This window comes from Musca autumnalis, unplaced genomic scaffold, assembly GCF_047663935.1.
Source record: "Musca autumnalis isolate F117 unplaced genomic scaffold, ASM4766393v1 scaffold_2, whole genome shotgun sequence".
Classification (NCBI taxonomy): Eukaryota; Metazoa; Arthropoda; class Insecta; order Diptera; family Muscidae; genus Musca; species Musca autumnalis.
Genome location: NW_027411755.1, coordinates 142,676,780 through 142,694,175, shown reverse-complemented (window position 1 = coordinate 142,694,175; position 17,396 = coordinate 142,676,780). Strand labels below are relative to the sequence as shown.

The 17,396-nt window shown below is 35.6% G+C and overlaps 1 protein-coding gene across 2 annotated transcripts in view; it reads right to left on the bottom strand.

Annotated features, from left to right (window-relative positions):
- The window catches only part of robo3 (roundabout 3), a 324,207-nt gene that overhangs the window by 21,934 nt on the left and 284,877 nt on the right, over positions 1–17,396 (bottom strand). For both annotated transcript variants that reach the window (XM_073969458.1, XM_073969460.1), the window contains exons 7-11: positions 16,009–17,337; positions 14,791–14,889; positions 14,291–14,531; positions 13,979–14,139; positions 8,997–9,246 (exon numbers count right to left, since the gene is read on the bottom strand). In XM_073969458.1, the coding sequence (XP_073825559.1) occupies positions 8,997–9,246; positions 13,979–14,139; positions 14,291–14,531; positions 14,791–14,889; positions 16,009–17,337 (2,080 nt within the window). The remainder of the gene's footprint in view (positions 1–8,996; positions 9,247–13,978; positions 14,140–14,290; positions 14,532–14,790; positions 14,890–16,008; positions 17,338–17,396) is intronic.

Below are 17,396 nucleotides of genomic sequence, written 5' to 3'. Positions count from 1 at the left end.
ACATCTTTTGCCGAACTACATGTAATATGACGTTTGAGGTACATAGAGGCCACAAAACATCTCCACAAAAAATTTCAGTATAGGTCCATGTTTCGGTATTGCCACCATATAACGGCACCTTCCGATTTTCGGTGTTACATTTTTGACTGAACTACCTGTAATAAGACGTTTGAGGTTCCCAGAGATCATAAAACATCTGCACCAAAAATTATGCCCCATAAAACGGTACCTCCCGATTTGCAAAATTTTGAGAATTTTAGCTACCTTCTCTGGCAGAAGTGCCTGTAATTTGACATTTGAGGCTCCCGGTAGTGACAAAACTTCCCCACTAAAAATTGTAAAACAGGTCCATGTTATGCTTTAAACGATACCTCCCGATTTTCGGCATTTTGAGAATTTTAGTTTAATTTTTAACGGTGCTACCCGTAATTATACCCTACACTACTATGTAGAAAGGGTATTATAAGTTTGTTTTGGGAAAAATTCATGTAACACCGCGAAATATTCGTCGGAGACCCCCAATGTGGTATACCAATCTTCATATCTCGGCGAGATAAAGCGATTTTGAGATATGTGTCCGTCCGTCCGTCCGTCCGTGTGTCCGTCTGTCCATTATAAATTGTAATCAAACTCCAGGCCGCAATTATGGACCGATCGTCACGAAATTTGGTATGGAGGTCGGTTTCACATCAGAATAGATCGCTATTTTAATTGGTGATGATCGTGAAATATTTAGCGGGTGAAATGGACCAAAAACATAATTTTTATCCGATTTTGTAGTTGCTCTGTAGGTCGCAATAATAGTCCGATAGCCTCGAAATTTTAAATAAGATAAGAGTATATGACAAAGAAGAAGCTTGCGATTTGAGATGGTGATCAGATGATATTTAGAGGGTTAAATGGACCACAACTTTTGTGTGAAAATTGTGAATTTTTTTTTTATAAACAGCTTATATCTTTATTCCTGAAAGACACATTCCCCACTCGTGAGTTACATTTGGAAGACGATCTCTTGACCTTTCAATCGATGTCAATTATGTTGATGTACGTGATCAGATAACAGAGTTACAGCCTAATATATCCAGTTTTTTGTTTGTAGTATAATTATAAACCCGCTAGAGGTCGCAATTATAGTTCAATAGTCACGAAATTTTGCACGTGCTAAGAGTTTAGGTAGAAGAAAATGCCTATAATTTTGAATGATGATCTGATATTATTTAGCGGGTGACATTGATCATTAGTTTTGTATGAAAAATATTCAGATTTTATTTTGGGTCCATGTTTTAATTTCTGGAAGGCATATACCGGCAAAGTAGTCTACATATGGAATAATAACTACTGACCTTTCCCCTGATGCAAATTGCAATAATGTGTTTGCCAGATAACGGGAATACTCCCTAATATGTAATGGGGTTTCTGTAGAGAACCATACTTTCCTCCCATGCTACCAATTGTCTTATATCATGACAGAGAAATTTTCTGTCTCTCTTACTGTCTAGCTGGCTGGTGCGCACGATAACTCCCGAACAGATCTACCGATTGGAACCAAATTTTGCACTTCGTAATTTTTGCTCAAACTTAGTTTAATTTCGAATATGGGCCACATCGGTTCACTCCGTCAACACCTCCCCCACAAAAGTTCAAAATTTGTCTGAAAAATTGTGTGAACGATAATTGTCGAAGTGCGAAATCGATTTGGTCCAAACTTTCCATATATTAGTATTCCTTCCAGATATAGATCCGGTAAGACTATATCATTCCACAACTTCAAGTATCTCCCACACAAAATTTGGAAAGGTGAAATTTAAGAGTCCTATCGAATCGTTTTGATTTTCTTCAGCAGATTGTCCTTGTAGTCCCCTTTGCTATGGTACAATTGCAGTGGCAAGTCCATACCTCCAGAGATTATGGCCGAAAAGCTCCAAGAAACCCTGAAAAACAAGCAAAAAATCCTAACTAAAATGGCAAATCCGCAAGATAACTCTCAAGGGGATTTTCTGATTGGTCCAAACTTTGCACATCCTATTATTTTATCCATTCATGTATCAGGTTGGAATATGGACTACATCGGTCCCGTTCTTCGAGTACCTCCTACACAAAATTTGGGAAAAGTGCAATTTAAGGACCAGTTTCGGATCTATTTGAATTTTTTGAAGAAGGTTCTTTTCACGGTACCTATTGCAGCGGTACAATTTTTCCGGAGTAAGTCCATACTTCCTGAGATAATGGTACAAAATTTCCAAAAAAAAAATATTCTCAAACTTTTTCAAAAATCAGAAGTTAGATTTGGTAAATCCTTACATTACTATACCTACAAAATATATATTTTATGCGGCATAATTATTGTGTTTGCTTCTTTTTTGGTCAGATGCTGAGGGTATATCACCGTTAGCGGAGCTGACTTATAAGTACTATCTTACTTAGTGTGTAATTGAATATGAATAATTTTGGGATTTATAAATTTGTTTGCATTCAAATTATTTGAATTTATATTCATTATTATTAGTTATTTCTATCGGTATAAAATATGTATATACCACAATGAACTATTTTCGAAATGCCCTGAAAATCACCATTACCAAGCATATGTGAGGACGGTAGATCTTCAATAAACCCACAATCAATGTGAATTTTCCAATTGTGGCATATTGTTTAGAAATGTATAATTTAAAAAATTGTTCCACAAAATCCCAGTAGGGACAAGGAAGGGAATGAATTTATGTTATGTCATTGATATGTGACGTATTTTTATCGCCGAATTCGAAAGGCGTGTAGAAGTTGCCACTTGTAGAGAAGTTTTTCATGGCTGAAATAATCAGGAAATATCGGCAGCATTACAAGGGGTATTATGCGACCGTTGAAAATTTGATGTGGCCAGGCCTGGGAATCATAACCGGACATTCAGCGTGCAATGCGGTTGCACATAGCTAATTCCTACAGGTTGTGGTGTAGGGTATCACATGGTCGGCTCCGTCCGACTATAGCCTTTGCTTACTTGTTTTTCATTTATGGTTAGAAGCAGTCACGAAACTTCTCCTTTTAAAAAATATCAACATATCCCTATGTTTTGGCTTAGGAGAGTTTCAGCAACATTTCTTGACTGAACCACCGGTAATTTAATATTTGAAACATCTCCACCAAAAATTGTGAACGCAGTTCCACGTTTTCTCTAGCCCCCATATAACAGTGTCTCCCGATATTAGGTATTTCAATGTTTTCAGCTGACCTAATTCTTAGTGATGAAAAATTTTCTCCACCTAAGATTGCGGGCATTGGTAATTTCGAAACAGAAATGCAAGAAATTATTCCACATAAGTTCAGAATATTTCATAGTGGAGGGTACAATAAGTTCGACCCTGCTGAACTTAGCGCTTTTTTACTCCTTTCAATTGAAATATTATTTCATGTTCTTTGGAAGTCAATACACAATAATAACTGGTTGTAAAGTAAATCCACCACCCATCTTGAAAATGGATATGTTGTCGCATTAACAATTTTGTCAAACTGTTTGGGGAGGGTAACATAATAGATTGCGTGAAACATGTACTAACGATGTACTAATTGCAGTAGATTGATTGCCTGTGTCCGGACAAGATTATACGAATACGATATGAAATTCAAATAAGTAAAAGGGCAAAGACACCTGACCTACAAGTGCAGTGGAAATGGTTGTTAGTTAGTTGTACTTAACCCATTTGCTATTACTACTGATTTCTCGGAACATCTTCTGTATTTACTTTGGAATTGGGTGGTCGCAAAACCAGCTTTACTTGTGTTAAAAGAAAATGGCTTAAATTCCAGTTATACCTAAAACTATAACAGAAATATTTTTCGAATCATTTATTTAGCATAAAAATTCTTAATAGCATCACATCTTTTTTCAACTCAATTAAATTTTATGAAAAAGAAACCTCAAAAAAGAAGAATTTGGAAAAAGCAATTATAAAAAATATTTTCCTCAAGAATAAAATCCTCCGCCAGAAACACACACACCTACCCAAAAGATAGCTAGAAAAAATTGTTTCTACTCAACAAAACTGAACTAATTAAAAACCACTTAAGACATAACTCACAAAAATACTCAACAAAATATATAACAAGAACAATTTAAGTAAGAAGTTTAGGCCACTTCAGCCACATAGACTCAGTATACTATACTAGTGACTCCCACACAAACAAAACAAACCAGGTAAATCGAAACGAAAAGAAATAAATGTTGTTTTGACTCCTCAAAACAAGTAGACTAAGAAGATGCATAAGAAGCAACAAAAATATAATACTTAATTAAGAAAATTATGTTAAAAGATGTTTCCACAAAGAGCCAAAAGGAGTTGGAGTACAAGAGCAATATGTCTATGGGCATTTATGAAAATTCCAAAAGAAAGTTGATGATAACAAGTTTCATGAATAGTATCATTGTGCCAAGAATGAATACCTGAGCATTAAAATAGGCATGAAATTGTATTTCCTGACAAATTAAATTAAAATTCAATTTATTATGAAAATATGTGCATAGCTTTGACACATAAAGTTGCCAAGAAAAAAAAGACAATATGGGATTTTGTGATGAGAAATCAAAAATATTTTTAAGGGTGTTTCTGCTTTAAATATGACCATAGCCTCCAGTAGTGTGTCAGAAGGGAAATTGTAATATATCTGTGTACAAACTGGAACAAATGTTGTTAAAAAAAATGATGCCTACAGAATTGGTGGGGGTTATATGATACTGTGGGTGGTTGTCTAAATAACCAAAAATCAATTACAAAGGTGTTCGTTAAAATTCGAGGCAGTTTTTACTTGCATCCTTCATTGTATGGTATTCTAATGTTTTTGCGCAGTTCTTAAGAAATAGAAGCATTTGTTTTTAACAAAATAAAATCAATTACATTACAAAGAAACATAAGTTGAGAAGTCGTCGCATCACACTTACATGGGAAGATGTTACTAAAATACTTCTAGATAATATGGTGTCGTGGCATAACTCCCAAAACTCCCACCTTCTCCATAACTCCCAAAATTTTGGGATATTTTCACTATTTAAGAAAAAAGTGTTTGTACAAATTGCAAATACTTTCTGAAAAATGACAAGAGCCGCAGGCGATAATATTTAAAAAAATTGCGCGATTTTTTACAAAAAAAATTATTTTTAAGAAAATAAACAGTTTTTGTAACAATATACAACCAACAATATACAATATACAAACCAAAGAACGCCGAAGGTGAAAATATTTAAAAAAAAAAAATTAAAAAATATTTTCACAATTAAAAAAAAAACATTTTTTTTGTAAAAATATGGAAATAATTTAAGAATTGCTCAATTAAAAAAACTTTTTTTCTTACTACTCCAAATTAAGAAAAAAATATATATTTACCTGTCTATATTAAAAAATTTTAATATTTAATATGTATACGAAATGTCTTCGTAGTAGTCTGGTAAAAGTTCTCCTAACTGATACTGACATAATTTCATAAATTTGAAATTACAAAAAAAAAATCGTTGGGAGTTAGGTCCGCAAAGCAAAGTGGAACTGAAATTTGTATCAATTGGTCCCAGTTACCCAAAAACACTCTAATAAAATATTGCAAATGTAGGTCTAAGTTTTCGCGTGGTTCCCATGTAACGAATTATCATAAAATTTAAGTATTTTACGAGTACTGCTACCAACACATTGTTCAACAAACTTTGCTGTAATCCGGTACTAAGAGTTCATATTGTAAAGCAAACCTCCCCGGGAAAAATAATCTGTATTGGTCCATGATTTGAAATACTCGATTTATTTTAGCAGAACTCAAAGTTCAAAATACCACTTTATAAAGAAGTGTGATATAAGTCCACTTTTGACCACAGCTTCCAAATAGGGTTACATATAATTGTTCCACAAACATCCCAGGCTGGACAAAGGATACTTCTCTCATACCAATGAGTGCACCCCGATTCATATAAGCTCAATGATATGTGACCTACAGTTTATCGCTGAGTCCGAACGGCGTGTCCTAAGACACCACTTGCAGAGAAGCTTTACATGGCTGAAATATTCAGGAAGTGTCGCCACATTACTGAGAGGAATTTTGCCACCGTTCTCTGCAATGTGGAGACACATGACAGTGGGTGTAGTTAATTTGGTTTATATATGCGGCTACGAGAGTTTTTAGGTGTTTCAAATTTAAACGAATTCATCAGCCACACTTATTCTTGAGCTCGAGTCGTCATAAAATTGGGAAAGGGTTCTTTGTTCCAATACAAAGAACTAAGAGAACTGATGAGTCCAAGTGGCGTTGGACAAAACTAGTCTTCTCGGCCATCCCCAAAAGTATTCAATTTTAACTACATCCTACTTAAAACTTCTTGTTTTTAAATTTGAAAACAACAAACATGAGATTAAGCTTGACTTTCCTGCAAATAATAAGCACCGTTGAAAATTTCATGTTGCCTAGCCGGGGAATTGAACTCACGACCTTCTGCGTGCAAGGCGGGTGTGCATACCATTGCACCACGGTTGCATCCAAATAGGGTTACCATCCGTTTTTCGATACTTTGTTAAATTTAATTGACTTTTCTACAAAATTACCTGCAATAATGTAGTTTTGACTCTCAGTGCAGGGTGTGGTACAACATTAGGGTGTCCCAAAAAAGAACAATTATTTATTAAATTGAATACCCCCAAAACTTTTTCTTTTTCTTTCAGGAATTTTTAGTGCAGCTCCAAGTTACCATGGTAATAGAAATCGCTAATTGGTAAAAAAGCATTATACTGAACATACATATATATAAGAAAGCATAATCAAGTTACTTAACAATATTCCAAAAAATTAATTTATCACCAAAAACCTAGTTAAACATTTAGTCATAACTGCCCAAAAATCAGATGTCCGCAAAAAGTCGAAACAGTTTTGAAAGCTACAGACAATTGGCTTCAATTTGGTTCTAGTGGACAAAATCCGGTTCAGACAGTTTGGAGTCGTTTGAGCAATTACCGTCCGTCTGTCTGTCTAACTGGCTGGCTGGAGCACACAATTGCCCTCGAACGGACCAACCAATTCGGTCCAAAATTTAGCCCTCGTAATATTTTGTCCAAACTTAGATTAAGTTCGAATATCGGTCCACTCCTTCGGAAACTTCCCTCACAAAAAGTCAATACGTTTCGCTTAAATGGTACGCACAATTACTCTGGAAGACAGTGATCGATTTTGTCCATACTTTGCGCATCGTAATATTTTTATTAGACATAGATCAGGTTCGAATATGGACTACATCGGTCACCTCGTTAGGGTACTTCCCACACAAAATTTCCGAAAATTTATTTATTTCCGAAATTTTTATTAGACATAGATCAGGTTCGAATATGGACTACATCGGTCACCTCATTAGGGTACTTCCCACACAAAATTTTCGAAAAGTGCAGTTTAATACTTGCTCTCATATCGCTGTGATTTTTGTTGCAATAACTTGTATTCGCTGTCACCATTACAACGGTACACGTTTTTTTTTTTTTTTTTTTTTTTGGCAAGTCCATACTTCCTGAGAAAAGGGCCAGAAAACTGTACAAAACCCCTAAGACGCCATGTTTTGGCTGAACTCTCGAACGGATCAGCCAATTCGAATGCACATCGTAATATTTCTGCGAGACATAGATCAGGTTCGAATATGGACTGTATTGGTCCACTCATTCGGGTGTCTCTCACACAAAAAAACTCCTGAGTTGATTTGTTTTTTTGTTGCAAAAGCTTGAATTCACATCGCCCATTATGGCAGTAAAAGTGTTTAAGTATACACATCCTGAGAAAGTGCCCAGGAAGCTTTAAAACCCTACCATCATATTCATATACTGGTTGGTGCGCACGATAACTTCCGAAATATATACTGTGTTGCTCCAAACTTAGCATATAGTAATGTATATGCAAATTTAAGACAAAGTTCAAAGATGGTACTTTTCGGTCCACTCTTACGGTATCTCCCCTATTAAAGTCCAAAAATATTCGCTAACATGGTATGCGCGATATCTCATAAACGAAGCAACCGATTTGGTCCAAACTTTGGATCGATCTCCTAATTTTTTGTCCAAAATTAGTTTAAGTTCGATAGTGGAACATATTGGTCCACTATTTTGGGTACCTCCCTCACAAAGCTCAACATTTTTGTTTAATTACAGTTTAAGGTCTGTTCGCGAATCCTTTGGAAATTTTTCCTGGAGGTACTCTTTGTGATCCATTTTACAGCAATATTATGTTTTTTTTTGCACCAAAAATTACGGACAGGATAGAAAACTAATTATTCCATTTTAAATAAGAATATTTTATGGTAGAGGGTATAAAAAGTTCCGCCGTGCCGAACTTAACGACTTTTTACATGTTTCTATTCACAAATTTTAAGAACTTTACATACATATTATGATTTGTGCACGCTTCCACCCCGACCTGATCATTAAAAATTTTCTATATTTTATTATTACAGTCCTTCCTTTCGATTTCCAAACTATGTACTATGTTGAATTTGTAATGAACATCAATATTTCATTATTTTCAAAAAGAATTTTCGTGTCACTACTTTCAGTTATCCTTCTGGATCAACATCATCCCACGACAAAAAACAGGATACTCTTCAATTAAATATTCCAAACGGGAAAATTCATGATAATTTCCAATTTTTCTATCATTACGATTACGTGCTCGATGCAATGAAGAAAACTCCCATAAATAATCTATGGGATTATACTTTGGAATATAACATCCATCCATCCGTTTATTTATTCTCTCTCCCAAACTCAAGTGGCGAGGAGAAGTATTATTAATTTCGACAATACTTTATTTTACAAGCATTTTTGTTTATCACGTAACTGCTTAACTTTTTATGGGTTTTTTCCTTAGAGGTGGAGATTGAAATTAAACCCTTCTATATTCATAAAGGAAATGTTTTGAGATTTGCAAAGCTTAGCGGAAAAAATGGAAATGTGTATAGCGTCATATACATTATGGTGTTTGTAAAAAAAAATGCTTACCTTTCATAATCCGGCAATGGCATGTTAGACTGATTTTGCTGTTGTTGTTGATGATGATGATTGTGTTGGCTCTGTGATGTGGCTTGTCCCGTAACTTGTGCGTAATCTGGCAATTGTTCCTTTGTTGTACAGTTCGTTGTATTACTATTGGCTTGACGCCAAACACCTCCTGTGGGGTCGATCCAAACACCATTGGCAGCATTTAAGGGTAATGTGGGGAATTTCCTTACGGCACCGATTGCGTGATTTCCTAAAATGAAAAATAATCATCACAAAATGGGCGTTTGGGAGGGCAATGTAAAAACATGAATGACAAGAAAGAAAAAAACACAACAACAACAACCTGGACATTTTCTATTTTAATAAAAACATATTTCATAGCTATTGTTGGAGGCCTTATCGTTGAACAGCGTTGAAACCTCTTTGTAGTTTATTGTTTTATTTCCAGCAGTTTGTTAATATTTATTACAAATTGCTACCTTTTTCCAGTATCGGAAATAAACATTTTATTAGAATATTTATGATTAGTGGGCTTTTGTTGAATTTGACAACTTATCTCAGTCGGTGTTTTGTGAAAGTATTTAGTTTTTAGTTTATTTGTTTCATTTTATGTTTGGCAATTAATATTTCGATTTTTTTTTGCTGAGGAAAAAGGCTTTTTGTCCCTAGATTTATCTGATGGTTTATAGGCGACGTAATTGCTGAGATACCTATCAAAAGGGATATTGTTTAGCGTTTCCTTTATACCCTCCTTCTTCATTATCTTTTATGAATAGCATTTCTACGTGTTGCTTTATAATTTTTGTGATTTGAGTTCGCCTTTTTATACTTTACACAATGAGGGACAAACAAAAAACCAACGCATTTGGCATGGTCACTTGTAAATTTCAGAAAATCGAAAATTTTTTTTATTTGGTCTAAAGAATACATATTTCCTGAGATATGAGCGTGGGAATGTAGAAATTTATTGCGTTTTATATGTAGCATAGAAACTAAAAACGTGTTTTTCTCGAAATGACATTTTGAAATCGGTGCCAACTCTAGTTCGAAAACTAATGCACCGATTGTACTCTATTTTTGTGTGCTTATCAAGGACATCAAAATTTAGTCCTTTATCGATCGTTTTTATTTTTAAATTTTTTGGGGATTTTTTGACAAAAAAATCTCCAGCTTTTTAAGGCAAAAATTGAAATTTTGAATTTTACGGTTCACCATTTCCATAAAACCTAATATTTAAAAAAAATCGACCTATGAAGGACTGGATCCTTATGTTCCAAATAAGCCCACAAATATATATGACGATCGGCTCATCTACCATCTACCAACAAAGTTTGGTAGTTTTCTCGGAAAAGGGAATCATGAACAAGTAAAAAGTCGTAAAGCTCGGCCGGACCCCCCACCATAAAAAAGTTTTGTAACTGCTGAGAACCCAAAATATCAAATTTCGGGTTTTTCCGTAAAAAATTTAGCTAAAATTCCCATAATACCGAAAATCAGGAGGTACCGCTATATGGGGCCTATACAAAAACATGGACCTATCTTGACAACTTTTGTCGGAGAAATGTTGTGTGCAATAAATCCTTCTAATATCAAGTTACAGCAAATTCGGTCATGAAATAAAACAAAAATTCGCAAAATAGCGAAAATCATACCTCCCGATTTTAAATGAGGCCAATATCAAGAAGTGGAGCTATATTGAAAATTTTCAGTGAGAACGTTTTGTGACTACGGTGAATCTGAAATGTCAAATTATTGGTAATTCCGTCAAGCTTGTAGCTAAAATCCTCAAAATACCGAAAATCGGGAAGTACCGATATATGGGGGCTATACCTAAAAATAGACCTGTGTTGAAACTTTTTTGTGCAGCAGTGTTGTGACCACTAAGAAATTTAAATGTGAAATTTGAGCTAGTTCGGTTAAAAATTGTAGTTAAATCCCTCAAAATTCCGAAAATCGGGAGGTTCCGTAATATGGGGGCTATACCTAAACATGGACCTATGTTAACAGTTTTTGCGTGGAATAGTGTTCTGGCCTCTAGAAACCTTAAGTGTCAAATTACAGCTAGTTTGGATAAACATTTTAACTAAAACCATCAAAATACCGAAAATCGGGAGGTACCGTTATATGGGGGCTAGACCTAAACATGGACCTATCTTGACAGTTTCTGGTGGAGTAGTGTAGTGACCTCTAAGAACCTTAAATGTCAAATTACAGCTAGTTTGGATTAACATTTTGCTAAAACCCTCAAAATACCGAAAATCGGTAGGTACCGTTATATGGTGGCTATACCTAAACATGGACTTATGTTGACAGGTTTTGGTGGAGTAGTGTATTGACCACTATGAACTTTAGATGTCAAATTACAGCTAGTTCGGTTAAAAAGTGTAGCTAAATCCATCAAAATACCGAAAATCAGGAGGTACCGTTATATGAGGGCTATACCTAAACATGGACCTATGTTGACAGTTTTTGGTGGAGTAGTGTTGTGACCCTTAGGAACCTTAAATGTCAAATTACAGCTAGTTTGGATAAAAATTTTAACTAAAACCCTCAAAATAACGAAAATCGGGAGGTACCGGTATATGGGGGCTAGACTTAAACATGGATCTATGTATGCTGACAGTTTTTGGTGGAGTAGTGTTGTGACCTATAAGAACTTTCAGCGCCAAATTACAGCTAGTTCGGTTAAAATTTTTAGCTAAAACCCTCAAAATACCAAAAATCGGGAGGTACCGTTATATGGGGGCTATACCTAAACATGGACCTTTGTTGACAGTTTTTGGTAGAGTAGTGTTGTGATCTCTAAGAACCTTAAATGTCAAATTACAGCTAGTTCAGTTAAAAATTGTAGCCAACTCCCTTAAAATACAGAAAATCGGTAGGTACCGTTATATTGGGGCTATACCTAAACATGGACCTATGTTGACAGTTTTTGCGTGGAATAGTGTTCTGACCTCTAGAAACCTTAAGTGTCAAATTACAGCTAGTTTGGATAAAATTTTAACTAAAACCCTCAAAATGCCGAAAATCGGGAGGTTCCGTTATATGGGGTTAGACCTAAACATGGACCTATGTTGACAGTTTTTTCGTGGGATAGTGTTGTGACCTCTAAGAACCATAATAACAAATTACAGCTAGTTTGGATAAAATTTTTTTTGCGGACGCTAGAGTGATTAACACTGGCGGACAGACATGGCTAGATAGACTCAGAATTTTATCCTGATCAAGAATATATCGCTCATTTACTCAAAGAGTGGCATAACTCAAAAAATGCGTTTTCTGAGTTATCAATTTCTATTTCTTTTGCGACTGCTACTTTATCTTGTGTCAAATTTTCATGTCGATATCTCTAAAACTCAACGAGTTACAGGTCACTTACTACGAGGTTGGCATAATTCAACAAAAAAATTCTTTTAGTTTATGAAGGACTAAAACACTTCAAATTGACCTTGCATGTAAATTTAACGCTGATATCCAGCTAGCTGTTTACCAAATATGGTCCAAGTAGTTATTTTGGTTTTTGTGCAACAATCATTTCAAGTTGGGAAGTCAAGTTTCGATCGCCAACTTAAAACGCGTTTTTCTCGAAACTGGATTTTTTGAAATGTGTCACTCTTTAAGTAAATGAGCGATATGTAGATACTTTATATCATTATTTTAATGCGTTGCAAACGAAAAAACAAACTTAATATACCCTCCTTACTATGATGAAGGGTAAAAAATTGTCTTTATTGGGCTTTTCTACAAGGGGTCACCTCTTAAAATGGTTCTAAGGGTTTCTGGAGTTTAACAACATGGCAGAAATATTTACACTCCGCTTAATAACTTCAATAAAAGATCCACTAATTTGCTACGAATATATTTCCAGCAAAATAAATTGAAAGTAGTGCAATGTAGACTAGTTCTTTCACGGCATGTTTTTATGCAGTTCAAACGGAGTCGTGAAAAAGGCACTCCATTCCTCACATTTTAACCGCATTTGGATGCAATCCAAAGAATCACATCCATTTGTCACATTTTAACAACATCCGGAGGCAGTTCAACGGAGTCGTGAAAAAGGCACTCCAATTCCTCACAATTTAACAGCATCCGGATGCAGTGCAAACGGAGTCGTGAAAAAGGCACTCCGTTCACTACATTTTATTAGCAGTTGTTAGAGATCCCTACATGTACATAAATCAGTTTGTACATCTCTACAGGCAGCGGAATACATTTCCAAAAAGAGATAATCGTGTTAACATTTCCAAACATTTGTTAATACAAACTAAATAATATTTAATTTGTGAACATTTTTCCGGTAACTCACGAGAAGAAAATTTCCCAATGGAGTGCTGTTGGAGTACATGTCGAAATCTTAACTGGTGATGGGAAGACAATATCAAACCCATTTAGCAGATGAAGCAAAAACACTTAAGTTTGGATTAAATGAAAAGCGGAGGAAACACACATGTTTGCGATTGAATTCAATAGAGAATTTTCATAATTTGTGTTAATTTAATAAAGTTATTAATATTTTTGTTTTACACAAATAATAAATGCATTTTATTTTGTTATTCAAAACACGTGCTCTGGACTGCCTCCTATTCTAACCCAAAGGGTCAGTTAAAATGCAATGCCAAAGGGTCAGTTAAAATGTGGTGCCAAAGGTTCAGTTAAAATGCGGTGCCAAAGGTTCAGTTAAAATGCAATGCCAAAGGGTCAGTTAAAATGCGGTGCAATGGAGTGCCTCTTTCCGGGGTCACTCCCTTCTAAAAATCATGAGTGGAAATGCATAATTTGATGCACTTCCAAATCACTTGTACATATCATTTAACTTCCTCTTTGGAGGCAAACTTTTCGCTGGGAATATATTCATAAATTTATATTTTTGAGTAAGTTTCAATTTGCCTTAATCCTATCGCTAACAAACTTCGCCTCCAACATATTGGTTTGTTGTCGTTAATTATTTAATTAATATTCACTTATTCATTTTAAGGGCTTACCATGTAAACTCCCCAACGATGTTTGTTTGATGAACTGATATCGTTTAAATAACACCAATGCACCAAATAGAAAAACTATAATAGCGATTATGGAGCCCAGTAAAACGATAAACCACGTCTGCGTTAAAAAATCATCGGCAATATCACGATTGATGGGATATCTAGAAAAAAAAAACGAAATGGAAAATAAACAAACAACATTCAACATTTTTCATTAATACACTCAACACTTGGTCAATGGAAGGTAATCCGTTAAAATGATATACAAAACAACAAAAACTACAACAACATCAACAACTCAGTTTTACTTACCTTGTATAGCCTGTATCCAATGATTGTGTTCTCGGATCCATACGCAATACAGCTGGCTTACTGAATGGTCCTACACCAACACGGGTGGCAGCAGCAACAGCAATATAATAGGTAACACCTGTAGTCAGATTGGCCAACAGCAATGTTGGTGAACTGGCATCAATTGTCATATTTTTATAGATGCGTGTTGTATTGTGAGCATCAAGTCCTTTGACAATTACATTGTAGTTGGTAAGGATGCCTGTGAAATTACAAAGAGAGAAAAGAGGGGGGCGAAAAAAAAAGAGAAGAAGAAGTTGATGAAAAATGTGGCAGGCTTATTTTGCAATTCCGGGAAAGAATGATGATGATGGAAATGGGAATGAGTAGTAGGGAAGGGATACTGATGAGGCTGATGATTAAGTAGAGCTCTTTGCTGCTGTTTGCTTTTGTATGGTGTATTGTTGTTGTTGTCACGTTAGCAATCATCAGGAGAGCACTATTTCATCTTTAATCCTTACCATTGCGTGTCTTGTTGGGATACGGTGGCTGCCATTTCAAAAAGACAGAGGTGCGATTGAATTGTATTGCTTCCATGCCATGTGGTGGCGATTCGGGAACTGTAATGAAAAATGGCATAATAAATGGAATTGTAAATGCACATTGTGTGTGTATGTGTTTGTTTATTGAGTGCAGTCATATACACACATTTTGATGGCACAAAAATAAAACGAAACAAAATAAATTGAATGAAATGTAATCTCGGATAATCAACAGACATCCTAGGATGGTGTTCAGGTGATTATGGACAGGCGTGCTTGCGAACAAGGACTAACAGATTTCTATATAAAATATTACTTGCAAGTTAAGCTAATCTAGAATAGGTTATTTTCATTATTTTCATTTGGTAAATAATTTATCCACGTTATTTTCATAACGAAGATAAAATATCCACATTATTTTTCATATCGTAGCTAAGTTATCCACGTTATTTTTATAATGTAGATAATTTATCCACGTTATTTCCATTACGTAGGCAATTTGTCAACGTTATTTTCATTACGTAGATAAACTATCCACGTTATCTCCATAACGTATATAACATACACGTATCCGCCTTATTTTTCTAACGTAGATACTTATCCGTCTTATTTTCAAATCGCAGATTACTTATCCATAACGTAGATAACTTTTTACGGCATTTTGATAACGCAGAAATCTTATCTATGTACGTTATTTTTATTGCGAAAATGGGATATTTGCGTTATTTTCATAACGTAGATAAATTATCCACGTCTTATCCATAACAAGTTATTTTCTACGTTATTTTCATAACGAAGATAATTTACCTACGTTATTTTTATAAAGTAGGCAAGTTATCCACGTTATTTCTTAACGTAGATAACCTATATGTTGCCTTAAAAATGCAGATAACATATCCAAGTTACGTTCATAATTTAGATAACATATCTAAATTATTTTCATTTTTATACACTTTATTTAAAAACGTTATTTGAAAACGATACAACTTATCCAATCTATTTGCAAGGCAAAGATAACTTATCCACATCATTTAGAAAATTTAGATATCTGCTAAGTAACTATACAGATCTGTCTACAGATCTGTCCAGCTTCATACATTCTACCGAAGCACAAATCATACACATACAAGTGGTGGAACACATCACTACTCAAAAACAAAACAACTATAACATCACCAAGTAATTGTTGTTACTTACCATCTTCCATTGTTGTAGAATGCCTCGAATTAGATGGTTTGCCTATGACGCTCTTGTAAAATGGCACAAGAAAAAACTCATATTTACTCGCCTTAGCCAGGCCATTAACGGTACATGCACTTGCTCCATTGCCAGCATTTAATACTGTCATCATTTTGTACTCAGCCGAATGTAGTTCACGTGCATAAATATAAAATCCTTCAATATATTGGCCGCTATCAATGTCCCATGCCAGCCGTACACTGGTCGAGTCGGTGGCATTGGCTTCGAGAAGTTCAACAACATCATTGGTTTGTAACAAAGTTTCCACTTCGGCAAACATTAAATCTTCATTGGCTCCACCTACACCACCCATCATACTACCCGCACCACGATGACCACCCCTGGTCACTAGCTGGCCGGCTGTTATCGGTTCGGAAATGGGTGATGGTGGTGAAAAGCCCAAGGCATTCTCAGCCCGTACAATAAACATGTACGCCGCACCATTTGTCAAGCCATCAACTGTGAAAATAGGTTCAATCAGGCGTGCGGCAATTGGTATCCATGTTTTGCTTTTATTCGTCGAATACATTTCCACTGAATAGCCCAGCAGTGGTGATGCTCCTGGCTTATCACTTGTTGGCCAGACGATGGTCAGTGAATCGGCACTTGCATTTAATACTTTCGGTTGACCTGGAGCTGAAGGACACTTACTTTGTTCAGGTGCCCGATAGAATTTGATGTTGGGATTTGTGGGCACTTCAATACGCAAATAACCACTCCATGTACTCTTGCCCGTGCGACTGCTGGCCACACACGTATAGAGGCCCTGATCCTGTTGCCTATCTAAATCGGAAATTATTAAATCACCTGCTGTGGTCAAATTAACTTTTGCCGTTGGATGAATGGGTATGCCGTCACGATACCACGATATCGTGGGGTTAGGCAAACCAATTGCCTTACAATGCAATGTGGCTAAACTTTTGACGGGTAGTGTTTGATTAACCGGTCCCATTATGATGATTGGTGGTGGCCTGTCTTCTTGTGAGTCTAAAGTTAATTGTGCCCTTGTGGTTATGGTTGCCACTTCGTTCATGGCATTACAGACAATAACCAAGTCTTTGTCGGTGCGTTGAAATTTTGTCAACGTCAATATGGAATGGCCTTCTTCGGTATTGATTGATTGAAAACGGTCGAGAGGTGGTGCACCGGGGAAAATGATGGTTCTATTATTTTTAATGGTCCAAAATATGGTGGGACGAGGATTGCCGGTGGCACGACATTCGAATGAAGTGTCGGCACCCAATTCTACGGATTTACTAGTGGGACGTTGTAAAAATTTGGGTGGTGCTACAATAAATAATTACACAGACACAAAAAAAGAGACAGGGTTGGGGTGTTATATTTGG